Source organism: Misgurnus anguillicaudatus, chromosome 6 (genome assembly GCF_027580225.2).
Source record: "Misgurnus anguillicaudatus chromosome 6, ASM2758022v2, whole genome shotgun sequence".
Lineage (NCBI taxonomy): Eukaryota > Metazoa > Chordata > Actinopteri > Cypriniformes > Cobitidae > Misgurnus > Misgurnus anguillicaudatus.
In genome coordinates this window covers 18,494,700-18,521,772 of record NC_073342.2, presented here as the reverse complement: position 1 = coordinate 18,521,772, position 27,073 = coordinate 18,494,700, and the positions used below count along the sequence as shown (strand labels likewise).

General features: G+C 37.7%; 1 protein-coding gene and 1 long non-coding RNA gene across 6 annotated transcripts in view; both read left to right on the top strand.

Annotated features, from left to right (window-relative positions):
* Nucleotides 1-20,637, top strand: part of LOC129434011 (probable polypeptide N-acetylgalactosaminyltransferase 8) — a 28,826-nt gene extending 8,189 nt beyond the window's left edge. The window contains exons 6-11 of the mRNA XM_073868651.1: nucleotides 708-822; nucleotides 1,329-1,514; nucleotides 1,610-1,747; nucleotides 7,541-7,636; nucleotides 8,020-8,187; nucleotides 19,354-20,637. Of these exons, the coding sequence (XP_073724752.1) occupies nucleotides 708-822; nucleotides 1,329-1,514; nucleotides 1,610-1,747; nucleotides 7,541-7,636; nucleotides 8,020-8,187; nucleotides 19,354-19,488 (838 nt within the window). The 3' untranslated portion in view covers nucleotides 19,489-20,637. The remainder of the gene's footprint in view (nucleotides 1-707; nucleotides 823-1,328; nucleotides 1,515-1,609; nucleotides 1,748-7,540; nucleotides 7,637-8,019; nucleotides 8,188-19,353) is intronic.
* Nucleotides 20,638-21,546: 909 nt separating this feature from the next.
* LOC129414544 (uncharacterized) lies at nucleotides 21,547-26,705 on the top strand. 5 transcript variants are annotated; one of them, XR_012370044.1, is made up of 5 exons: nucleotides 21,547-21,697; nucleotides 23,857-25,038; nucleotides 25,513-25,678; nucleotides 25,754-25,842; nucleotides 25,929-26,705. It is a non-coding gene; the product is annotated as an uncharacterized lncRNA (long non-coding RNA). The 5 variants fall into 5 exon arrangements; XR_012370041.1 differs by having other exon boundaries at nucleotides 21,554-21,697; nucleotides 25,513-25,662; XR_012370043.1 differs by having other exon boundaries at nucleotides 21,632-21,697; nucleotides 23,857-24,292; nucleotides 25,513-25,662.
* The last annotated feature ends 368 nt before the right edge of the window (nucleotides 26,706-27,073 follow it).

Below are 27,073 nucleotides of genomic sequence, written 5' to 3'. Positions count from 1 at the left end.
TTTTGGTGGCCCATTTGAGAATGCGACGTCTGCTGCTTTGTCACGTCTTGCTTTGTTTGCACTCAGACTAAGACAAGTAACCGGGCCTCCGCTGGTCTCCTCAGACCCTTACCTATTCCATCACGACCGTGGGCTCAGATAGCTCTTGATTTCATTACGGGGCTCCCTCTGTCCAGAGGTAGAACAGTAATTATCACAGTAATCTATAGCTTTTTTAAAAGCCGCTTGGTTTATCCCGCTTCCAAAGTTTCCCTCCCCGAGAGAGACCGCGGAGATTGACCAAATAAACCAAATTATTATATAGCAATTCTTATACACACAAAAAATTATTCATTCAATTAATTCAATTTCTTTTAGGTAATTGGTCGCAATCAATTTATTTAAGCTACATTTAAAAAAACAACAACAAACAAAAAAATTGAAAAACAAAACAAAAAAACTTTTGTTTAAATGTAGCTTAAATTTAGTAAATTGAATGAATCTTTTTCAGTGTACTGATTTCACTAATCGCTGAGACAAAATCATATTTAGCTCTAGTCTGGGGGGAAGGGGCTAACCCCCCCAAACTCTGCCTATGACTGGGATATACATTATACAGACATTAAAAGTGTTGAAACATGTAAAATCATTAAATATACACAGGTTTTTATTATTTCATAAAATCAGGATCCACGTCAGATTCCAGTTTTGTTTCTCTGCATTGTTAGGAGTCCCTCTGTAATGGGTATCCTTGTCGCTGATCGTCAATTCTTGGGAGAAATTGGTGTTTTGGATGAAGGAATGGAGATTTATGGGGGAGAGAATGTTGAACTAGGAATACGTGTAAGTTATACTTTATATTGTGGAACTGAAACAGTAATACTGTATGTGTGAAGGGTTAATATTTGAAATCTGCTTGTGAAAATGTATTTTGTTGTGTGGTTGTATACATAAAATCATGCTACATAATGTAAAAACATTTGGTGAAAAAAATCCTCAAAAAAATTGTTCCTAGCCTTCTTTGTGGCTGTAACTTTTCATAAACTAAACCTTTGCACCTAAAGAATTCATATGAATACATCTGATTGGTACCAAATGAATACATATCTGTACCTAAATGGTCTATATTAGAACATTTTTAAATGGTACATCCGTCCTCAGTGACAGCTTGGGCCTAATTTTATTTCTGACATTGTATCTTTAAGGTCATGTCATATTGAAGTTAAAATGAAATCAATGATTGAAATCAAAATTTGATTCATATTTAGAAAGACTTTAGCCTAGATTTTATAGACAGGGTCACAATTGGTTCAATATTTGATATTAAATACCCTTTGATATTATATCAGGTCTGGCTTTGTGGTGGGAGTATTGAAGTGGTGCCGTGTTCCAAGATAGCGCACTTAGAAAGAGCACATAAGCCTTATTCACGAGATCTCAGACCGCACATGATTCGAAATGCCCTGAGGGTGGCTGAAATATGGATGGATGAATATAAATCAAATGTGAATATTGCCTGGAATCTACCATTGAAGGTGAGTAAAAGACAGAGGCAAAGCACCATTTATTTAAGCAAAGATAAGTCCTCCCTAAACCTGGATTGAGAAATTAATTATTTTCTTCTCTCTAGGATCATGGGATTGACATTGGAGATGTGACAGAGAGAAAAAAGTTACGAGAGAAACTCAAATGTAAACCCTTTAAATGGTACTTGGAAAATGTTTATCCACAGCTGGACACCTGGGAGAACGTAGTGGGTTATGGTGCGGTAAGCATCATGTTTACATTTGCATTTATAGCAGACACTTTGATCAAATTTAACATTTTGTCAGTGAGCTAACAGTAAGTGTACTCTACAAAGCCAGGCTAGAGGTTAGAAAAGATAAACAACATGGAAGAAAGTTTATATATATATTCTTTCTGGTTCTCGAATCTGATTGGCTAAGAGCTATGCGATATTGTACTGATAACGGCACAGTAACCGCTTCAACTTTCGTATCAGTCCGCCACCTAGTGAATGGAGGTCCTAAACAGGCTCATCTCTGAATGGAAAAACTGCATGCACACAAGGACACACACAAACGCGCTGTTTTTAATCACTCTCCGTGTGTCTCATTAGTTCACTAGCTCGTAAATCAGTATGTGAATCCCAAGTTATTATTCCATCAAAGATCAGCGCTCTTGGATGTTACGTTAAACTTAATGGGAGTAATGTCTTGTCACATCGTGTGGACACTTGGAAAAAGGAATGTAAACACTCATTTTTTTCTGGAGCTATATCTCTTATCAGAACGCGAAAACACAGTGGATCTGCAGGTAAGCACCGCAGCTTTTAAATGTGGACATTGATCATTTATTTAATCGCGACGTGACTATTAAAACATGTTATGAGATATCGCCACTGGTATATTTATAAGCAGCATGCAAAAACATCTCTCTGACACTTATAAAAACAGTTTTATATAGTACTGACAAGAACGAAGTCTAATAATAACAGAGTGCCTGTTTAGCGTTAAGATTAAATGGTAAACCAATAGTAACATAATATAAGTATAGTTTTATTAACTTTTACCTCGTGCCAAAACAATAACAACACAAAATACACTAAATATGAATAAGAAAACAAGTAATAGTTTTATCATGACACCAAATACTGCAGATTTGATCTAATTTTGACCATCAAAAACAAACAAGGCCAACATGAGAGCCAGGGAATCCCTGTCAGAGATGTAGCCCAGAGAGGGCGGTGGTCAGCGGGGCGAGTGAACACTGACGTCCGCTCATGCTTTGGTTCTCATACGTACCGAATCTCACTAAGCAAACGTTCCAACAGGCGCTATCTTTACTAATCGACTATAGATTTAAATATAATACATATATATTTTCGACTGAACTAATCTTAAAACTACACTTTGTGACCAAGAAACGTTAATATAAAGAAACGCCTATCCGTCCATTGAGTCATTATGAGATTCAAAGCAGCCGAAAGTGTCATTCTGGCCGCCCTCAAATCCGTGGCGGAAGAAAGTAGTTCCCAAACAAAGAGGCCTACGGCCACGTGCCTCTGGCCTAATCCCAGCCGTGATGATATAGAGCTGTATCACACTCCTACTCGAGCGATATTGCTAAAAGGAATAGTCTACTCATTTTCAATATTAAAATATGTTATTACCTTAACTAAGAATTGTTGATACATCCCTCTATCATCTGTGTGCGTGCACGTAAGCGCTGGAGCGCGCTGCAACGCTTCAATAGCATTTTGCTTAGCCCCATTCATTCAATGGTACCATTTAGAGATAAAGTTAGAAGTGACCAAACACATCAACGTTTTTCCTATTTAAGACGAGTTATACGAGCAAGTTTGGTGGTACAAAATAAAACGTAGCGCTTTTCTAAGCGGATTTAAAAGAGGAACTATATTTTATGGCGTAATAGCACTTTTGGGATGGACTTTGGGTGGAGGCTGAAAGCTAATTCCACCAGAGAGGAACAGAATAGGTAAACATTTTTTAAGTGATTTGGTGCCTCTTTGTGCTATAACAACCAGGCAATTTACCAAGCTTCCAAGCATAAATGGCTAGAGGGGATGTTTGACTGTAGGAGTAAGTGGAGGTTAAAGAGCCCCTATTACAGTGCTAAAAAGAACTGTATTCTGTGTATTTGGTGTAATGCAATGTTTTCACACGGTTCATGGTCAAAAAAAAACCATTGTACATTATCGTTGCTCCTTTATGACTGATCGATCAATTTTGCCAGCGCGGCTTGAGCAGAACATGACAGATTGGTAAGGATACTAAAACCTACAACCATGTCTGCGTTGGTGATTATAGAAACGACAAACAACAAGCTTTACTCTGCACTGCTCAAAACTTGTGTTGAATCATGGTTTCAATAGTCATTAGTAATTTTTTAAAATATGAAAACACAGGCTGCTTACAGGCTCTGTGTCAGATGTGGGCAGAATTATGATGATATGCATCAAGTCACTGCAGAAGTAAACTGTTTCCTACAATCCATGCATCCATTGTAGAGATTTCAGTTGGAGACCATAACTCGCATTTTCTTAGATTTTGGGATTTGTAACTTTGCAGATTGTTCACAGATACTATCACACATTTACACACAAGTAAAATCATAAAAAGGAAAATAGGGGCTCTTTAAAGACCTACAAGCCAGTGTCAAACACTTCAGTTTGATGCAGGCTGCTACAGCAAGTGGAGTGAGGTATAGCAACAGTATGAAAAGAAATGTGCCTTAATGTTTGGAAGTAGAGAAGTTGTGTATGTTATAGAGAAGAGGAGGGGACCAAGAACCAAACCCTGGGGAACCCCAGTGGTCAGCTGGTGTGACCTGGATGCCACTCTTCTCCATTATACCTTAAATATTCTGTCTGTGAGATACAAATTAAACTAATTTAATAACTAATTTAATAACCAGTGTTGGGGGTAACGCATTACAAGTAACTTGAGTTACGTAATAATATTACTTTTCTGAAGTAACGAGTAAAGTAACGCATTACTTTTTAAATGTACACATTAATATTTGAGTTACTTTTTCAAAAAAGTAACTCAAGTTACTTTTTTAGTTTAATTAATTTGATTAAAAAATGTGTACTGAATTAAACTAAATATATGCACTCTCTGTGCCTGTGTGGAAACAGTTTGAGTCAGAAACTAAGATGGTAGGCCAGAGCTACACATTTTTGTGATGAAATATGCAATTTCTGAATGCAGAACTTTTCAGTCATAAAAACACCGGCAAGGCCTGAAAGAGATCAAGCTTTAGCCAAGAAAAAATAAACGCAAAAGTAACTAAAAGTAACGTAAGCATTACTTTCCATGAAAAGTAACTAAGTAATGCAATTAGTTACTTTTTTTGGGAGTAACTTAATATTGTAATGCATTACTTTTAAAAGTAACTTTCCCCAACACTGTTAATAACTAGTCAGTGAATGCTGACTATCCAGAAGGTAGTTTTGTAAAAGATTAGTAGATTGAAGGAATGGTAAGAGTGAGACTGGTCTACAGTTGCTAAATGCTGAAGTGTCAAGTGTTGGTTTTGAAAAGTGGGGTTACCCAAGCCTGCTTGAATAAGGTGGGGGCGCTTCCTGTAGTAATGGGTGTGTTTACAAGGTGTGTGAGTTGTGGAAGAGCTATAGCTTGTAGCAGAAGAGAATGGTTGGGTCAAGAGAACAGGTGGTGGGCCTGAGTATAAGGAAGCGTTTTGGAAACCAGTCTCTGTAAGCAGAATTTTGAGTTGTCAGGTGTTTTGAAGTGTTGTTGATCTTGATCTTTTTTTGAACAAGAATTGATCAGAGATATCCAAATGGATAACCAGAAGATTATTTGTTGTTCAGTTGTGAGTGAAGACCTAGTTGTGGTTCTCCTTTGCGAGTTGGTCTTAAGTAGCTTAAACAAGGACAGAGGAGCTGAGGTTTGACTAAGTTGTCCAGCTCTAAGACAATGATCACCAACCCTGTTTCTGGAAATGTAGTCCATCTCTAACCAGGGGCGGATCTAGAAAATTATTTATGGGGTGGCAAGGGGGTGGCATGAGAACTACGAGGGGTGGCAATGAAGTAAAGCATCCTTGCATGGTTGTCGTGGATACAAAAAATTATATACTGTATATACTATATGCGGTGTATACACTGGACCTCAAATTTTTATAACATAACAGGCAACAACAAATGTTCCTATAAGTACCCAAGCAGCTACCTTTAGCATCTCTACTGTAGCACCCTTTGTCTTAATACACACATCTTACCAATATCTAAAAACACTGACTGTAACCATGATGAGCAAGGTTGAACATAATGGTATAAAGACTGTTATATAAATAAAATAGGTTTGCCTAGTTTATATTAATGTAAAACATATTTAAAAGGCACACATCTCTTTCTCTCATAACCCTCTTCTTTAATAATTTCATTCACTTCATGATGGATTTCTGTCTTTTCACTTCTTTTAGCTATTTGCCATCCATATGTTTCTTTCTTTCATGACTTCATCTACTCCTTTCCCCACAACATATTTTTGTGTTTTATTTGTACCTTCCACTCCCATAGTATTTGATTTTTCTATTATTTTTGGTTAAAAAATGGATATCAGCCTTCTTTTCATAGTATCATTAAGTTTTGTCTTTCAAGCTTTCTAAACATACACAACACTGAATAGTTTTGTCTCCTTAATGAAGACTATATCATAACGAGTGATTTCATATATGCACGTATGGAATATTTTGATTGCTGCAGCTAACAAGACATGACGGGCTAACTAGAAAGAACTGCTTAAAAGATATTTACTGCTTACACAAACGTGCAGTTCAGTTGTTTTTATATATTAATATTAAACAATCAACAGTTTTGTATTTTTATCCTGATGCAACATTTATCTGTAAAATATGACCGTATTCAGTACTCTGATTTGGTGATGTGATGCTCAACTTAATCACTTAAAGACACTAAAGAGAAACCACTAATGTTTTGCCAGCATGTGATGATGTGAGGTGCTTTATTAGATCAGAATTACTCGCTACAGACGTGAAGAGACTCTTTCTTCATGGGCATACGTTGCACATTCATAAACATTCTTGCCTTTCACTTCAACGATGGAAAAGTAACGTTTGTGCTTTTTACACTTTGTGCTTGCGTCCGCTACCTTTGTTTTGAGCTCGTTGTACTTTCCATCGCTCTGTTGTCGCGGGTTTGTGCGACTCAGATCACGGATGGACTGAGAACCGGGCTGCATGTGAGTGCCTTGGATGGGGTGATGCATGCTTTCACGGCAGTTTCCAAAAGTTTCCAACCACGCCAGAAAAGATCGCTAGATTTGTCCTAGCCGTTTTAAATCAAGTCGCTAAAGGGGTCTAAAAAGTTTCTTAATATAGCGACCAAGTTGACAAGACTGCACAGACTTTTTTTACACTGTAAAAGACTTTCTGCTCTGACTGACTGTTCGTGCTTGTATATGAACTCTGCTGCCTCTGGTTGGCTAACGATGGAAAGTAAGCCAATCACAATCAGCTATGTGGTTGTCCCACCCCCTCTAAGACACACACACCAATCATCGTCAGATATGTGTCTCCCAACCCTAAACACACGCAGAGAAAAACTACATTGCCTTTCTGGTTAAAAGAGCCTACTCGGGTATATATTATATATATTAGGATACCAGCGCTGGGGTGGCATATGGGGTGGCAATGCTTTTATTTAGGGTGGCAACTGCCACCCCGTGCCACCCCGGTAGATCCGCCCCTGTCTCTAACCCCAATCAAACACACCTGAACCTGCTATTCAGGCTTTTTATGGCATCCCAAAAATCAGAGGCAGGTATGGGTGGTGAAGCATGGTTGGATCTAAAGTAGGCATGAGGGTAGATTTCCAGGAACAGGGTTGGTGATCACTGCCTAGAAAAACCAGCAGAATGTCATCTTCAATATTTTGAGGTTATTTCAGGGTGCATATTGTAGACAAATATCATACAAAGACATGTCAGTTCATTAGTATGTATTAATATTTGAACTTCCCCTTTTCAATCTCAATTTTTTTTTCACATAACAGTTAAAGAATGACAAAAAAGAAGACCTCTGCATTGATCAAGGACCTGTACCTGGAAGTGTACCAATTATTTTTAGTTGTCATTATCATAGTACTCAGGTAATGTATGAAGAATTATAATGAAACAATCGTATAACATGTGACCCTTTATGTGAAATCCAGACTAAAGTCTCATCATCTAAATATGACATCAAGGGGCATTAAAGTTTCATTTCACTGATTAATTTCACATCGATTTCATTCTTTGACATGACCTTACTCAGTCAATATTAAAGATATCAAGTTTATGTTTTCAAAGAATGTTTATTTACATTAGGATGAATTATGTAGATAACTATAAATCACAATAAAATGACTTTAGATGGATTTTTACAGACTGGGTCACATCACAGCTTTTCTAAGAACCTCATGCTATATACATTTAAGCAGAATCATTATTCAATAAGTGCATTAAGAGTGAACTATTCATTTAAATCTTACAGCATTGTTACTACAGACGTAATGGGGAAATTTATGTTGGAGGCATCAAATCTCACATTTACGGTTCTAACCGGTGTATATTGGATTCTGGCTTTGGAAACACACCAACATTACTTGACTGTAAAAAAGCCAAAGAGGAAGGACTTCATATAGAGTGGAGTTTTAGCCAGGTATGGTCCTTTTTTATTTGTTAACCCTCATAAGCCCCTATTTTTCTGTATACGTTAGAGTTCCTTGGGGAAAAAAAACGACCCCGGAAATTAAAAGAGTGATTACAAAAAATACATACATTTCTAATAATACAAATAATATATCATTATTTTGTTTACTTCCCATCTATACATTAATGCTGTGTTTTGGGAGATATGAAGTATTTTTGTACTTGTTTACCACTCAATTCCTCAACTACACCATTAGCTTGCCTGTTAAATATAAATTTTTATGAACAATTCACGTAAATTATGATCAAATTTGATTTGAATATTGATAGATGTTATATGTTGAATTCGGACATTTGGTGTTTAGAAAAAAACAAAAGAATTACAGTTTAGGAAATAAATCATTTAGACCAGCAGATACCCATAGAGACCCATTCATTTTGCTGGATGTAGCCAACTGCTCAACATCACCACTTTAGTGATACATTTTTTGAATTTATGTATAAATAAACATTAGAAAGGACATTAAAAAATATTATTTCAAATGGTAGAATTTTTTTGTAGTTTTTGATGCATTTTGAAATGTCTGTTTCTACAAAATGCAACAGAAATTTGACTGAATGTATGTGTGTGTGTGTGTGTGTGTGTGTGTGTGTGTGTGTGTGTGTGTGTGTGTGTGTGCGCGTGCAGCATTTACATCTTTGTTTTGCATCTGTGACTGTTTTTTGGAAAATTCTGTAAAAATGCTCTGTGTGGCAGTCATAGCTTTGTGTTTTTGTGTGCGTGTGTGTGTGTGTGTGTGTGTGTGTGTGTGTGTGTGTGTGTGTGTGTGTGTGTGTGTGTGTCTTTTCTATATTGCATTTGTGCTCTAGTACCAGGCCTACCTTTCTGTGTTAAAATGTTCAGATTTATTCTGGATGCATTGATTTTTTTGACAAATAAAGAGATTTTGCATTTCCCATTCATTTCAATTGGGGTCATTTTTACCCCCAAAAGGCCTCTTTTGTAAATTTTTTACACTTTTTTTTATTTTTAGAACGACAGAATCAAGCCCAGTATTTTTATATGAATCTTGACCGATAATCTGGAAAGGCACAAAATCTTATTCCACTGAGATGAAGGTAACCATGTTTCTAAACTAAAGAAAAGTGGCTTGGGGGTAGGATTGACCCCAAGGGTCTTATTAGGGTTAATCTTATCCCCAGTTTTACAGATAAGGCTTAAGGCTAGTCCAAGACTAAGACACAAATGAAATTTCAAAATAACTTGCATTGACTGATCTTAAAATATGTTAGTGCCATTGATGTGTCTGAAAATGCACACCATGTTTTTCCTACACTGTAAAAAATTATTTGCTGACACAACTAGACTAAGTCAAGTCATATTGTTGCTTTGACTCAGTTAAGTTGGGATGCATGAAGTGTAATGTTATTTCAACTTAAATTTAGGTGTCAAAAAGGCGGTAAATTATGTGAACTTACTATTCAATTCCTTTGCATGCCACCTTTAAAGGAAATACTTCCCACTGTAAACAGTACCTTATTAAACAAAAACAACATAACATACATTCAAGCAAAGGTCCTTCTTCACTAACACATTACAGGTCCAACATTGACACTAAAAAATGTTCAAGCTAAATTAACCACACTCTCAATTTAATGACTCATGTATTAACAAAACAGTAAGGCGGAAGCTTAACATAAAAACAAAACCATTTCTATAAATGAAGTCTATTACATTTTTTTTAGAAACATTACATAGGCGGTGTCCCATCTTTCCAAACAGTCTTGTATGTTTTTGGACATTTGAAATCTCAAGATGAGAACTAGCCAATCAGATTACCGCTTGCTAGGTCCGCCCACTTCCACAGAAATCCACTGGAGTATGTTTCCACATTGTTTTAAAGACCTCAGCAACAACAACATAAACAAACTGCATTTGTGCGTCAAACTTCACTTCCGTTAGACTTTCCAGAATCAATAACAGCATAGTAAACCTTTGTAGGTGTTCTAATGTAAAAAGCTGATTAAGGTGTGACACAATGACAAAGACATAAAGGCTTGAAATATTTCACTCCACTCTAAAAATGGCTGGGTTGTTTTTAAGGAAAAATGGGGGAAAGAGAAAAAAAAAACGCAGCATAAAACATACAAACATGTTATATCACCAATAGGTAAGCATTCAGTCTTTCCATGCCAGGTTCTGTAATCCCAGCTCTAACGCATGTGACTCTGCCATCCCCAGATAATTGAAGAAAGGGTCCCATATTTTGTAGAATTTAAAAGGTTTATCTTTTAGAGCTGTTGAGAAGGCTTCATATGGAACAAGGCTTCTGGCCATATTAATCCACTGTGTTATTGATGGAGCTCGATCCGTTATCCAACAAACGAGTATACATTTGCGGGCACAGTGAAGTAAAATTTGAAGAAGGCAGGTTCCTTGAGATTTGAGTGGGAGTTCTCGGTTCATACCAAGCAGACATGACTCTGGTCCAAGTTGTAATGTGCAACTGAATATCTTTTCAAGTTCCCTCGAGACGCCCATCCAGAATTGTTGTATCATCGAACAGCTCCAAAAGCAATGGAAGAGGGTTCCTTCTAGTCTTTTACATTTATTACAGAGGTTGGAGAGTTTTGGATTAATTTTGTGTCTTTGAGCTGGAGTCACATGTAACCGATGAACAATCTTAAATTGCATTTCCCATGCGGAGTTGTTGGCCAGGTACGAGGGCATCTCACATACAGCTTCCCAATCCGCTGGCTGAATGTCTTCTCCAAAGTCCCGTCCCCATAGCACTCTGGTTTTATCTGAGTTTTCTGTGTTTGCTCTTATCAAGATAGAATAAAATATCTTGGATGCAGATCGAGATGAAGTGAGTTTATTCAATTGTTCCTCAATTGGAGACACAGAGAGACCATTTGGAAAAAGTCTGAGATTTTTTGTGAAGAAGCTGCGTATTTGGTGGTAAACCAAGAAGAGGTTCTTATTGAGGACATATTTTTTAGTGAATTGTTCAAAAGTCATAAACTGTTTATTCTCCATCAGATCTCCTATGACATGAATTCCTTTGTCTTTTAAGCGTAATAGACCATCATTCATCCCCGGAGGGAAATCTGGATTGTTATGCAAGGGTGTGAGTGGCGACAGATGGGAATCGAGTCCTTCCGTTTTACGTACTACTCTCCATACTTTGATCATATGTTTAAGAATGAAGTTATCTTTAGTTAAAGTTCGCTGTTTATTAAGCGACACATATGGAAGGTTCCGTAAAGGGATCGGCCCAAGCGTTGTAGATTCTGCACTGATCCACGTTGAGTTTGGGTCATTCAGATGCCATTCCAATATAAAACGGAGTTGAGCAGCAAGCTGATATAGCTTAATGTCAGGTGCCGCTAAGCCTCCACAACTACTCGGAAGCGTTAGGAAGCTATATCTCAATCTAGGTCTTTTTTTCCGCCATATAAAGGAGATAATAGAGCCCCGTAGCTGTTTAAGTGCTTTGTTAGGAATAAGGACAGGTAACATTTGGAATGGGTATAGAAGGCGGGGTAAAATATTCATTTTGACCAAGTGGATACGACCTAGTAAGGATAAAGGAAGGTTGCACCATCTGTCTAGGTCTGATCTGATCTTAGCAAGAATAGGGACAAAATTGCTTTTGTATAGGTTTGTCAGCTTCTGTGTAATCTTTATACCCAGGTACACAAATCCTGCAGGAGACCACTTAAAGGGATGAGAGACTGTAGGGTTGTGGGAGTGTGATTTACTTAGTGCCATTGCCTCTGACTTCGAGAAATTTACTTTATACCCAGAGAAGAAACCAAAGTGAGAAATTGTATCAACAAGATGTGGAATTGATTGTTGTGGAGACGCGAGGTAAATGAGGATGTCATCCGCGTATAGCGAGATTTTATACGTTTTCTCTCCCAAACTAATTCCTTCAATGGACGGGTTATCTCTAATGGCCGCAGCCAGCGGTTCTATGGCCAATGCAAAGAGCAGCGGCGACATTGGGCAGCCCTGCCGAGTTCCTCGCGCTAGTGTAAACTTGGGGGATTTAAGACCATTAGTGATAATACTCGCCGTAGGGGAAGAATACAAAATCCTAACCCATTTAATAAATGTATCGCCCAAGTTAAATTTAGAGAGTACTGAGAGCAGATATGGCCATTCGACCCTATCGAATGCCTTCTCAGCATCTAGTGAAATCACTATTCCAGACTTTGCAAACTGGTTTGAATGTTGAATTATGTTAAAAAGCCTTCTGATGTTATGAGCTGAGGATCTGCCTTTAACAAAGCCTGTCTGGTCAGGGTTGATTATTTTGGGAAGAATTAACTCAAGCCGAGTGGCTAATATCTTTGCCACAATTTTCGTGTCCACATTGAGCAGAGAAATAGGGCGATAAGAGCCGCACTCCTCAGGGCATTTGCCCTTTTTTAGAAAAACACATATGTTGGCTTCTGTCATGGATTCAGGAAGCCCGTCCGAATCGAGTGAGTACTGTATCATTTCGTGCATTAGGCCCCCCAGCTCCATTTTAAATTTCTGATAGAATTCCCCTGTAAACCCATCGGGCCCTGGTGCTTTACCTTTAGGAAGGCTATTAATACAATTCAAAATTTCACTGCGTTCAATCGGTTTATTTAACATCTGTCTTTGTTCCTCCGTTGATTCCCCCAAGTTTAAACCAGCTAGGAATTTGTTCATATCATCACCCGACAGAGGGCCAGATTGGGATGAGTATAAAGTTTTTTATAAAATTCCCTAAAGATATCATTAATTGCTTTGTTATCGTGCTGACCTTTGCCTTCTTGGTCTTTGATACTGGATATGACCTTGCCTTGACACCGATTTCGCAATAGATTGGCTAGATATTTGTTAGGTCTATTGGCATATTCGTACATCCGCTGTCTAGCAAAGAACACAGATTTTTCAGCTTTATTTGTGAGAATTGCTTCAAGGGCGGTTTTAGTGGTGTCTATCTCCGCCAGGAGCACATCCGATGGGCAAGTATCATGTTTTATTTTGAGACCGTGAAGCGTAGCTTCTAATTTTATCTGATCTGCCAGCTGCTTTTTTTTCTGGTTGGAAACATAAGAGATAATCAACCCCCTAATATAGGCCTTAGCAGTGTCCCAAAGCAGATTAGGAGACACCTCCGGGGTTTTATTGTCCAAAATAAACAATTTTATTTGCTCTTTAAGATAGGATTCAAAATTTGGGTCATGAGCAAGCCATGGTTTGAATTTCCAGGAGGCCGGGTAGAATATTTGGTTGAACATGCCTAACCGAAGAAAGACGGGCGCATGATCCGAGATTACAATGTTGCCTATGTTGCAGTCTATTACATTTTGGAGTGAATTTTTGGGAGAGAAAAAGTAGTCTATTCTGCTCGCAGTCTTATGGACGTTAGAAAAAAATGTGTATTCTCTGTCTCCGGGGTGCAAAGCTCGCCAGACATCCACCAAGCCAGTTTCCTCACACATCTCATTTAATGCCTGTGCCCTGTTCGAGGGCTTTTCATTAGGTGTTGACGTCCTGTCAAGTTTCGGTTGCAATGTGCAATTAAAATCCCCCGCAATTACACTATGTTCACATTGCCATTCAGCAAACTTAGAAAAGGCCTGCGTAATTAAATCATTGGATTGGATAGGGGGAATATAGACATTCATAAGGGTAATGGGTTGTCCCTTCAATGTAGCTTTAAGTAGGATAAACCGTCCTGATTTATCGGAATAGGTATTAATATCCGATAGTGGCATACATTTGTTTATGAGAATAGCAACGCCCCTACTTTTGCTAGTAAATGACGAGCTATAAACTTGTCCCACCCAGTCTCTCTTTAATTTGACATGCTCACTGTCCGTTAAGTGTGTCTCCTGCAGAAATGCAATATGAACTTGTTCCTTTTTTAAATAGTTTAAAATCTTTTTTCTTTTTACTGGATTTTTAACACCCTTCACATTCCAGCTACATATGTGTAATATTGTTTTATCCACCGGCATAGTCGAGGGGTTAGTTAGTATACCAACTGCGCCAATGTACGAGGTGCCCTACTGTATTGAAGACTGTGTTATGCACTGATTACTATTACGGATCTAAATCACCTTAGAGGATTATTTACCCAATTAATGTCCAGGGACTAGGAGAGGAGTAACGACACCAGAGTCAGGGATCAGATTTACTGAATGTATTGATTGTTCAAATGATAAAATGAACAACTTATTCACAATGTTAATAAAACATGAATACTTGTCAAATAAAACAGCGTAGGCCTACGCAAAATAAACAATCAGTATAACAATAAACTTTGATTCAAGAAATACAATTATGTGATTGCAAATCAGGCAATGAGGTGGTGAAAATGAGAGTACTCAGTCTTTGCAAGTCTGAAGTGTCCCAAAAAGTCCACTTAACGCAAGGAGGGTACAGATTTGGTCAAATGTTAATCCTCATACACGATGTCATCACATTGAAACTCAAACAGGTGGTTACATCCTCAGTCTGCATCCTTATTTGGTCCTGAGAGGCTTAATGTGAGGTGATATTAACAATGATGAATGTATCATCGTGTGCGACGGTGTTCCATAGTCGTGATGGGTGTGTGTAATATACACACTCAGCTGGATAAACGAACGTGGTTCTGCAAATATACAAATTAACTCAATAAGTTTTCCAGCACGATTTGTACAATAAAGTGCTGCACCATTATCGTATCACTTGAGTGAACACGTGAGTCATTGCACATGTGATAAATAAATAATATAGCAACTAATCTTTACAACTGAACAGTCATCTTGTTAATGTATCTAACAGAGTGTCAAGACAATGATTATTAAACTAAATAAAGTAAAACAAACACTTACAATCTGCAATGACGCACGTGATGGTATTCACCATACAAATCCACATATCTCTGGAGCGATCACACAACATCGGCCGCCCATCACATCTGAGAATGCCAAACTGCACACGATATGAATGCTCTATGGTTGTTCTATAAGCGGATGGCTATAATTCACATTGAATCATGAATTTACAATAACAACACACACCGCATTTCTTCCTTCTCCTCCATTGCTGCGTATCTGATCTCGCGCTATTATCTGTCGAACTCGCGAGACTTAGGATAAACTCCGCCTACTCAGCAGACGCAATACTCAAACAGAGCACTGTACAACTATTATAATAATATGAACGTAACTTGAACATAGTTTTTTGCACACCTACCATGTTTTGAAATGTAATTGATCTGCTCAATTCTGGGAGATAGGAAAGGTATATCCATAATATTCGAATATACAGCGGTGACATGCACAGTATTGCGTAAAAGAGGAAAAAAAAAAACGGAGAGAGGGGTGAAGTTGTGTTGCCCTGCATGTCGAACATAGAACTATTTACATGTACCAACTTACAGACATTTTTAGGAATAGACAAGGGAAGTCTGACGCTGGTCAGTTTCACATTTGAGAGCAATAGTGAACACCACTCTGCCTCCTTGGAAACATTGCATGACCGAAGCTTGTTAGGAACAAACAATGAGTGCACGGTATTCAGAAGGAACACCGTAAGATGGAAAGGTGTCAATAGATTGATCGTCAGTTCGCTGAGACGGCTGGCCTTCTACATACTTATTTTTCCTTTTTATATTTCCTTTAAACATCAGTCCCCTTAAACTCCAACAAACAGTTATTCTCTGACTGCTGATAGATTAATTCCCAACGATTAGAACAGTTGCATTCCTTATATAAAAGCAAAAGAGCGCAGAGGTGACAAGATTAAGTCACAAAGAACACAAACAAACTAATACCGTATCATTCAGGCCTCTCCGAAGCGGTTTGGGCCAGGAATAGTTGTGGTTAAGGGATCGGGCAGGCCATCCAGGAAAGACTCGACCTCTGTCGGTTGTTTAAAGAATTTTCCGCCGCCGTTGTGTTGTACTCGAAGAGTCGCTGGATATATCATAGCAAAGCGGAGTCCCCGATCACGGAGTCGTTTCTTCACATTTCCAAAGGCTTGTCTTTTCCTCACTATGGCCGCAGAAAAGTCTTCAAAGATAGAGATATTGTGGCGTTTGTATACCAGCTGACTCGCATTTCTTGCGGCTTGTAGAATGCGCACTTTATCTTGGAAGTTATGCAGCTTCAGGATCAGTGCCCTCGGTCTTTCACCTGATATGGGAGGACGCGAAGGGACACGATGCGCGCGCTCTATCTTCACCTGGTTGTCCTTGAAGTCGACATTAAGCAAATTGGGCAGCCAGGTCCTGAGGAACACCACCGCATTCGTCCCCTCCTCTCCTGCAGGTAGGCCCACAATTCGTAGATTACACCGCCTGCACCTATTTTCCAAGTCAGATATCTTTTCCAGAGCCACGTCTAGCTGTTTCTTCAGCCCGCTCAAATCCGCGCTTGCTTTTGAGACCGTGTCTTCCGCCGCCGATATTCGCGTTTCGGCTTCGGTGACACGGTTCTCCATCTGTTCTACATGTGTCGCTACCGCAGACAGTCTCTCTAGCACTGGATCAATCTTGTTGTCCAACGCCTTATCGACGCCTGCGAGAACCTCTGCTGTTATTTTCTTCACAAACGCGTCCATGTCGTCTGGACTCAGAAGAGCGTCCGCCATTTTCGGAGAGGAGTGCATGGTAAAGTTCGTTAATTCTCTATTCCGAAGTCTGTGACCAGAATTAAGTTGTTTCTTAGACATGTCTTGTCACCTCTACATATATTTTTAGTTCCCTCGAAGCAATATAGAGTTTAAGGAGGAGGATTTTCGAAGGCTTTACCGGAGCTCGTCGTTAACACTGCTACTCCATTGAATGCGTCACGTGACCCTCGGCTGGGTTGTTTTTGACCCATAATGGATAAATATTGGACAGAACACGTGCTGGGTTAAAATTTGACTCAATGCTAGGTTATTTTAACCCAACTGCTGGGTTATTATTAGGCCTACCCCATGGTTGCATAACAACAACCCAACATTGGGTAATTTTTAACCGAGCACGGGGTAATTTTTACGGTGCATTCACACGGGGCGTAAGCGTTAACGCTTCCCATTCACTTTTAATCGGTGACGTCATGCGTTGCCGAACTGAATTGTGGACCCGTCAGTGTTGCGAAAACAAAATAGAAAAGATAAAGCAAGACTTAAAAAAACGAAGAAAAAAAAATCCATTGGTGCCGCATCAGTGCCGTTGCTCGTGGCAGAAGTTGAAAATTTCTCAACTTTTCAAGCGGCAACGCATGCATTTTTGAGTAATGAATACAATATATGGGTTTCACTTTCTGAAATGTGTGACCAAAAATGTACCTTTTCATATTTTAAATTTTTTTGAGATGTACCTTTTTTATTTTATTGTAGTGAGGCTATGAACTCTTACTTAAAGGGATAGTTCGGCCAAAAACGATATTAAACCCATGATTTACTCACCCCCAAGCTGTCTGAGTTGCATATGTCCATCGTTTTTCAGACAAACAAATTTTCGGATATTTTAGAAAATATTTTAGATCTTTCATTTGATTAAATGTAATGTTACGGGGTCCAACAATAGTCCACGACCTTCAAGTCCAAAAAAAGTGCGTCCATCCTTCACAAATTAAATCCAAACGGCTCCAGGATGATAAACAAAGGTCTTCTGAGGGTAATCCGTGCGGTGTTGTTGTAGAAATATCCATATTTAAAATTTTATTAACGTAATTAACTACCTTCCGGTAGCGCCGCCATCTTAGTCTCATCCGCATTCAGGAGAGAGTATTAGCGTAGTGTACGCACTTTTCGTAGTGACGTATGACAAATTCGGAGGGCGGGGACACAGAGCAGCAGCAGAGAAACCTCTGTACGCTCCGTAAGCTCTCATCCTGAATGCGGATGAGACTAAGATGGCGGCGCTACCGGAAGGTAGTTAATTACGTTAATAAAATGTTAAATATGGATATTTCTACAACAACACCGCACGGATTACCCTCAGAAGACCTTTATTTATCATCCTGGAGCCGTTCTGATTTAATTTGTGAAGGATGGACGCACTTTTTTTTTGGACTTGAAGGTCGTGGACTATTGTTGGACCCCGTAACATTACATTTAATCAAATGAAAGATCTAAAATATTTTCTAAAATATCCGAAAATGTGTTTGTCTGAAAAACGATGGACATATGCAACTCGGACAGCTTGGGGGTGAGTAAATCATGGGTTTAATATCGTTTTTGGCCGAACTATCCCTTTATGTTGTGTGTTTAAAGCCCGCCTCTCCATCACAAGAGATTTTGGCACACGCCAGCGTGACATCAGAGCAAGTCGGACGTAACTCAGACACTTTTCCGGCATGATTCTGTGCAGAATTTGCTCATCTATACTTACGGCTTGCTGTTGTGATGGTCGCGTGTATTTGCTTTTATACAGCAGTCAGATGAAGTGGGTTATAAGATAAGCAAAGGTTTTAGCAACCAGAAACACTAAATATTAAATATGTTGTGTGATGCTTTATATTTCATAAAAACAAAATAATTTATGTATTACTAAATATAATGTATTATTAAATATATAGCAACAAAGCAATACAAATATAGCAATCTATATTATTTTCCTTTTTTTTTCAATTGATGGCACTGTATAACATATTATATGAACAGAGTTTTTATTGTTATAAAAACATGAATTCACGAGTTGCTGGTGAACTTCAGCGCCTGACACAGACTGCTGGTCTCGTTTTGCTCTTGCGGTACTTTGATGACACACGTGACTTCAGCCCAGAATGTCATTATCATGTGATATTACTTGTACAAACATATTTTTTGTGGTTATATGAATGTGTCATATATTTCTGCTCAAGATGAGGTTGTTGTAACTCATCTCATTAAGTGGTGATGCACTTCACTGAACATTGGGGCGGTTTCCCGACAGGGAATAGACTAGTCCTAGACTAAAATAAATGTAAGAGCTGTCCAACCTAAAAACAACTTGCACTGATTATCTTAAAAGATCAGTGCCTTTTGTTTTGCCTCAAAATGCACACAAGTATTGTTTTTAGTTAGGCATGTTTGTTAAAACTAGTTATATTTTCTAATTAAACTAAGACCTAGTCCTGGCTTAAGCTAATCCCTGTCCGGGAAACCACCCCAGAATCATTTTTTACAGTGTAGGTTTATTTATCTATCTCTCTGTTATATTTTCAGGGCCAAGAAATAAGAAATAAAAATACAAGCCGATGTCTTGAGATTTCACAAGGAGAGGATTCACAGTACCATCTTGTTATCCAAAACTGCACAGGTCAAAATTGGAAAATACAATATGTTGTCAAAGAATTTTAATGTACAGAATCTGAAACATACAGTGTCAGAAGAAATGGCCAAACGTTCCCAAGCTGTCACTCTTTATAAAGGTCCTAATATGCCCATGTGAGGTACTAATATAAGCTCTTTACGTGTAAAGGTGCACTTTTTTAAAAGGGTACTGTTACAGTGACCCAATAGGGACCATTTTTTAACCATTTTCTCTTACCGTGTAGGGGCAAAATGAGAAAACATTTTTACTCTTATTCATTTAAACTTTGTGTATTTCTACTCTGTTTTATGTTGAACTATACATTCGTGGTTTGCAGAACCATTACATTATATTTGTTTGTTTTATTTATTCATATTTTAACTCTTGCTGTATACAGAGTTTTTATAAACATACAGAGTGTGTGTGTGTGTGTATTCATTACTGTTTACATAAAAAACACGTTTCTGTGTCTTGTATAGATATATTTTATTGTGTTCATTTGTTTGTGCTTTAATACATTTGTTCGTCTATACCATTAATTCATTGTGGTTTATTACACTGTTACATGTGACTGGACTTTTTTTTTAGTTATTATTAATATCAGACCATTTTTGTCCCTTATAATAGATAACAGATACTTTCAATGAACTCGGTATCAAACAGTATATTTTTATTACATATTTCTGTTGGGATTGACCTGTCAACTGACTAATAAACACTATGCAGCATGCATGGTGATTTTTCTTTTGTACATTTACAGAGTTGAAATGATCCAAGATTTAAAACAATTTTAATACCTTCCTTTTGCGGTTTTTGACTGTGTGTTTAAAGGGTTTTAATTATCATATAAACCTGGAATTCCTTATTAGAGTAATTTATAGCAAGCAAATGTTTGTGTACTTGCAGTAATAAACATGTTAATAAGGTTACATCTCTTTTAAAGCCTGTTGCATTTGATTTCACTGCCAAATAATTTACAGCATGGACAAAAATGATCCTCAACAAAAGTGACACTGCCTGTGAAAAGTCTTTATTTTGTGATTAACTGTTTTCTACATAAAATCATCCTATATAATGTAAAGAACCTTCTGTGAAAACATAATCTTGATATCTTTAATATTGATGAGTGAGGTCATTGAATTAATGTTAAATCAATAATTGAAATAAATTTTTGATGCTGCCAATATATCTCTTTCATCAGTGTATTTGTAATTTGAAATCTGGAAATAATATTATCTACACCATCTCTGACATGTAGGTACATATATAATTATATTCTATAACATACATTTTTTTTATGTGAATAAACAAATGTAAGCATTTAGCAGTTTCTGTAAATAAATTCACATGACATGGTTTTAATAAACATTTAATAAAATTCGGTATTATCTTCAGATTTAAAACAAAACAGGGTTTATAGCTACAGTCCATTTCTAGATTCATTTAAGGCCAATTTCAAATATATTATCATAAATATGTATCAAATGTATTTTGTAAAGTTATTAGAAATGTACTTTTAATCCATTCATAACTATTTCAGAATCATGAAACAATAATTCTGTCTTTACAATAAACTTTCAAGTGTCTTCTTTCAAATGAGACCAAACTTATATTTTTAGAGCAACGACGCATTAACTGTCTATTTTAGTTTGGGTAATATGCGCTAGTGAGGCAAGCAAAATCACTGCCAGGTAAATTATATCACACCCCTAGACCTATTGTAATTTCGGAATGCAGAAATACAAAAGAACCGAAATTCCACACTGTTCTCTGCACGTAAGCCAATATCTTTGCCATCTCCTTAATTTTTTTGTACATTATGCCACAACAAAAAGTAGCATACTTCATCCTCAACGGTGCGAAAATGGGTTGTGTGTGACTGCGTCAGAATAACTTTTGCATAAACTCACTCGTGACGTGCACTGAAAAAAAATGTACGTTTACATGTAGTCATTTAGCAGATGCTTTTAATTATTTTTCATTATTTGTAATTATTTTAATCAATCACGTATATTTCTTCTTTTCTTTACATATTTAATACTGGTCTCAGTACTGGCATTAACACAGCAACCTGGTCTCATGGGAAATACGTACCTCTGTACACTTTTTTGCAGGACCACAAATATGTACTAACAGGTACGTATTGCTACAGTTTTGAAAAATAAACGTCCACTGGGGTCGCTAAAGAGAAGAACTCCATGTGATATAATTAGGAGTTGCATTACATTACATCGCGAGATTTAACAACGCATGTTGGTAAGTTAAGTCTCTTTAATTTGATATAAAGTTTATTACTCTATATAAATCAGGTTAAACGTGTTCAATTCAATCGCTGTTTTATATCTGTCAGTTCTGCTTAGGTTTATTGTATCTCAAAATGATTTTAAACCAGCACATCGTAACTAAAGCGATTAAATGCCATCTTCGGCTTTTACGTGACGTGATGCAGATTCGACCAGTTTATAATAGTCATATTAGGATAAAGGTAACGCGATACGCGTCGAGTTTACCATGCTTTACCACGGTAACAGGATATTTCGGCTACTGCGTGCTAAAATCCGATTCGCGTCGAATTTACCATGCTTTACCACGGTAACAGTTTCGGCTACTGCGTGCTAAAATCCGATTCGCGTCGAATTTACCATGCTTTACCACGGTAACAGTATATTTCGGCTACTGCGTGCTAAAATCCGATTCGCGTCGAATTTACCATGCTTTACCACGGTAACAGTGTATACTCTCACCTCAGGGCCCCCCCTCCCGGAATGTTTTAGATGTCTTCATATATAACACCTCCCTTACGAAAACTAACCATGGTTTTATTGTGGTAAAAGTGTAGTAACCATGTTTTTTTGTGTATTGATTACTATGAGCAAAACCGTGGTTTTACTACAATAAGCATGGTTAAACTATGGTTTTTGAAAACCATGGTAACTACAAAACAACCATGGTTTTGACAAACACCTGATTCCACTCATCAGTCTTGTTCCAGAATGTTTAAAACGTTCCTTAATTAACACACTAACAAGCTAATGAACTGAATCAGCCCTTACAAAATTTAACCATGGTTTTATTCCAATAAAAAAAAAAAAAAAACAAAACATGGTTACTGTAACTACAATAACCATGGTTTAACTATGGTTTTTGAAAACCATGGTAACGACAAAATAACCGTGGTTTTGACCACCATGGTTTTCGGAAGCCATGGTTGGACCATGGTTGTTGTAGTTCCTGCAGTGGCCATGTTTTTTTTTATTGTAGTAAAAACCGTGGTTGAATTTTGTGGGGGCTGGTTCGGTTCATTGGCTTGTTGGTGTGTTGGTTGGGGAGCGTTTTGGACATTCTGGAGCGGGACTGATGAGTGGAATCAGGTGTTTCATATAAGGAGACATTTAAAACATTTTGGGAGGGGGACCTTGAGGACTGAAGTTGGGAACTGACCTAAAGGATTATTAGGAACACCTGTTCAATTTCTCATTTATGCAGTTATCTAATCTACCAATCACATGGCAGTTGCTTCAATGCATTTAGGGGTGTGGTCCTGGTCAAGACAATCTCCTGAACTCCAAACTGAATGTCAGAATGGGAAAGAAAGGTATGGCGTTTAATCAGACCCAGCACACACAAAAACCACGCGCGAGTAAGAGATACGAGCACGCGAACACTATTCGAGCGCTAAAAAGCAGAACACAATTGTGTAAAGCATCCTTGCGAGAGCGCACCTCCGCTCAGCACGCACAAATGCAGTCACGCGAGCAAGGGCTTGGATGAGCTTTTGCACGACTCTGACTCTCTCTATGCTCTCACAGCTGTACCACACACGCTCGCTCGATCAATATGACTTTTGGGTCTTTGGGGGCGGGACATTGACTGATGTCTTCGTGCCTATGATTGGTTGGTTGACTTAATCAGTGATTCGTTGTCTTGTTTGATCCATGCAATAGGCTGCAAACCAAACAATAATGCCAATTTTATTATATATTTTGTTTACTGTTTATCATCCTGCAATATATACTATAGGCTACATATTGACATTGTCAGGTTACAGAGTTGGTTCAGACTTAGCATTAGCAAACTTTAGTATAGTCCTGTACATATATATAAACAAACTAAATTTGAACTCCAAATATATATACTCCAATATATATATATATTAGTTTTTGTAGCCATTCTGTATCTTTTCAGGGTTAAAATAGCATTTAATTTTACTCTGTTGTTGTATTTGAGTTTCATTTCATTTGCCATAATATGGTTGTTAAATTATCTACATATTAAACAACAAACAAAATACATACCTTAAAAAGGGGCATATTGTTTGGTTATGTTTGCATGGTTTAAACAAGACTAATGTTTTAACATAGATTACCTACTTCGACATAATGATGATCATATTAAAACATGTTTTCTCTACCTAGATTGACTGGAGATGGATTATGGACCAAGAGATCATGCATGTCACTAATCAAATCAAACAACCAATCACAGATGCAGAGACATCAGTCAATGTCCCGCCCCCAAAGTCGCGAAAGTAATCACGAGCGAGCGCGTGTGGTGCAGCTGTGAGACCATAGAGAGAGTCGAGCAAGTGCTCATCCAAACCCTTGCTCACGTGACTGCATTTGTGCGCGCTGAGCGGAGGGGCGCTCTCGCGAGGATGCTTTTTCCGCGTGCGAATAGTTTTCTGCGCCATGTATCTCTCCCTCGCGCGTGGTTTTTGTGCGCGCGACTTTTGGGTCTGATTAAACGCCACAGAAAGGTTTTAAGGATTTAAGCAATTTTGAGTGTGGTATGGACTGATTCAACCTGACAGAAGAGCAACTGTGACTGAAATAACCACTCGTTACAACCGAGGTATGCCGCAAAGCATTTGTGAAGCCACAACACGCACAACCTCGAGGTGGATGGGCTACAACAGCAGTAGACCCCACCGGGTACTACTTATCTCCACTACAAATAGGAAAAAGAGGCTACAATTTGCACAAGCTCACCAAAATTGTTGAAAAATGTTGCCTGGTCTGATGAGTCTCTGTTGAGACATTCAGATGGTAGAGTCAGAATTTGGCGTAAACAGAATGAGAACATGGATTCATCATGCCTTGTTACCACTGTGCAGGCTGGTCGTGTAATGGTGTGGGGGATGTTTCCTTGGCACCTTAGTGCCAATTGGGCATCATTCAAATGCCACATCCTATCTGAGCATTGTTTCTGACCATGACCATCCCTTTATGACCACCATGTACTCATCCTCTGATGGCTACTTCCAGCAGGATAATGCACCATGTCACAAAGCTCGAATCATTTCAAATTGTTTTCTTGAACATGACAATGAGTTCACTGTACTAAAATGTCCCACACAGTCACCAGATCTCAACCCAATAGAGCATCTTTGGGATGTGGTGGATGGGAGCCTCGTGCCCTGGATGTGCATCCCACAAATCTCCATCAACTGCAAGATGCTATCCTATCAATATAGGACAACATTTCTAAAGAATGCTTTCAGCACCTTGTTGAATCAATGCCACATAGTATTAAGGCAGTTCTGAAGGCAAAAGAGGGTCAAACACAGTATTACTATGGTGTTCCTAATAATCCTTTAGGTGATTGTATTAAGTGCGTTGTTTGTAGCTCTAGCATGATAAGCGTTGCATTTACCATGCTTTTACCACAGTAACTATAGATCTACTGTGTTATTTGTAGTTAAAACAATACGCATTGAAGTTACCATGCTTTTTAAGATAAAGCATGTATGTTGCATTGTTGCTTTGTTTTAATGCCATCAAAACTTGAATTTCTTACACTCTGCGGCTCCAGAGTGCGAGTGAAATGATTATAATAGCATCAGGCAGAGGAAGCAACCGACAAACAGGTTAACCTCAAAATCATCATTAAATAATTTTCCGACATCTAACAAATTTCAACCCTGGACAGCATTAATTTAAATATTCATACATTTGTGCAAAATATACTTTGATCATTCACTTGTATGTATCATACATAAATGCATTTATATAACATTTTAAGATAAAGTTTTAAACTGTACAGATTATGACAAATCACATTTGTTTTTTAAGATGGAAAAGAGAGAAGACAAACTTCACCGAAAGATTTAGGAGGAAAAGGCCAAATTCGTTGTGACTATAGATGAGTACAACAGGGCAGCACCTGAAAAACTGCTGTCAGCTGATACAATTCTGGCATCTGGGAGTTACGCATGGCCATGGGTATGGAATGAGCATGGTATGTCTTGTTACTCATTCCAATTTAAATATATTTAGTATAATGTGTATTTATGTTTTTACTTTCATGCTGTAGGACGGTCGTCACCAATCCTGGTCATGGGGGGTCTCTGCAGATTTTAAATGAAACCTCTGCTAATTAGCCATGACTGCTGCTTCCTACTGGTAAAGTGTATGGTTCTCTAAATTCTGCAGAGCATGGATTACAATTATATATTAATTACTAAATATTTGTTGTTCTTGTTTGATAGTTACAGACCAGGACTGTGGGCTCTCTGACAGTGGAGTTCTAGGACTTCACTTCCTGCTAAAGAAAAGACAATACTACATCATCTCCTCTGTTCGCCAGTTGTACTGTACTGTGCTTGACAACTTTTCTGAGCTGTTTGGGAACATAAAAGATGATGATTACTTTAGGGAAATTCACATGGATGAGGAGGTTATCCACTATTGTGGTGGTGGTGGTGATGATGACGATGATGAGGATGAGTATGAAAAGTCATTGTTTCCTCAGTCAGTATAAAGTGTACACTCAAGTCAGATTTTAAAGACAAGGTCAAGGTTAAACCAGGATTATGCCTTAGCTAAAATTGGACATTTACACTACTTTTAAAAATGTGACTTACAAATAAACTTACTGATGTGCATCTTGAGACAAAATTATGGCACTGATATATTTAAAGATATGTCAGTAAAAGTTGTTTTTTTGTTAAGACAGCTCAAATATACATTTTAGTTTGGGACTAGGCTTAGGCCTTGTGATCGATTGAAGTTGCAATTCACTAGTGTAGTGGATGAAAACTTGTTTAGAATGATAAAGTTGTCTCCCAATAGTTAAATAGTTCATCTTATTTCCCCACGTCCCAAGTTACCTTATGTCATCTATGTGATTATATCTGTATTTTATCTTGTGTATATTACTGAAACTGCCAGTTGACCTTTTTTCCTTTAATATTAAGCATCACATACGGTATATAGACTCCACCACATAAATATAGACTGTCTTTTTTAGTTTCAGTTAATTAAACAAGACTTTATGCTGTTTTTTTTATCTTAGTATTTTTTTAAATTGTTTAAATTTACATTACAAAGGTGTTGTTAAAATTTGTAATTTTATATTGTTTGTCCAATCATTTTTATATTAGATATTGTAATACGTTGCTTATATTATTAGTGTTATTATTACTGATGTAACATTTATGACTTTTTGCCTTCATTGTTATTCATAAAGTGACAAATAAAATTGACCAAATTCACGTGAAAACAACTTCCTGTTTTTTATCATAAATTGTACTATTATGATATGTATATTTAATGTTACAAACTTCATTGCTCTAGAATAAAAATCTGTAATTAAAGTATTTGCACAGGCTCATTTCTTTGATTGACATGTAGT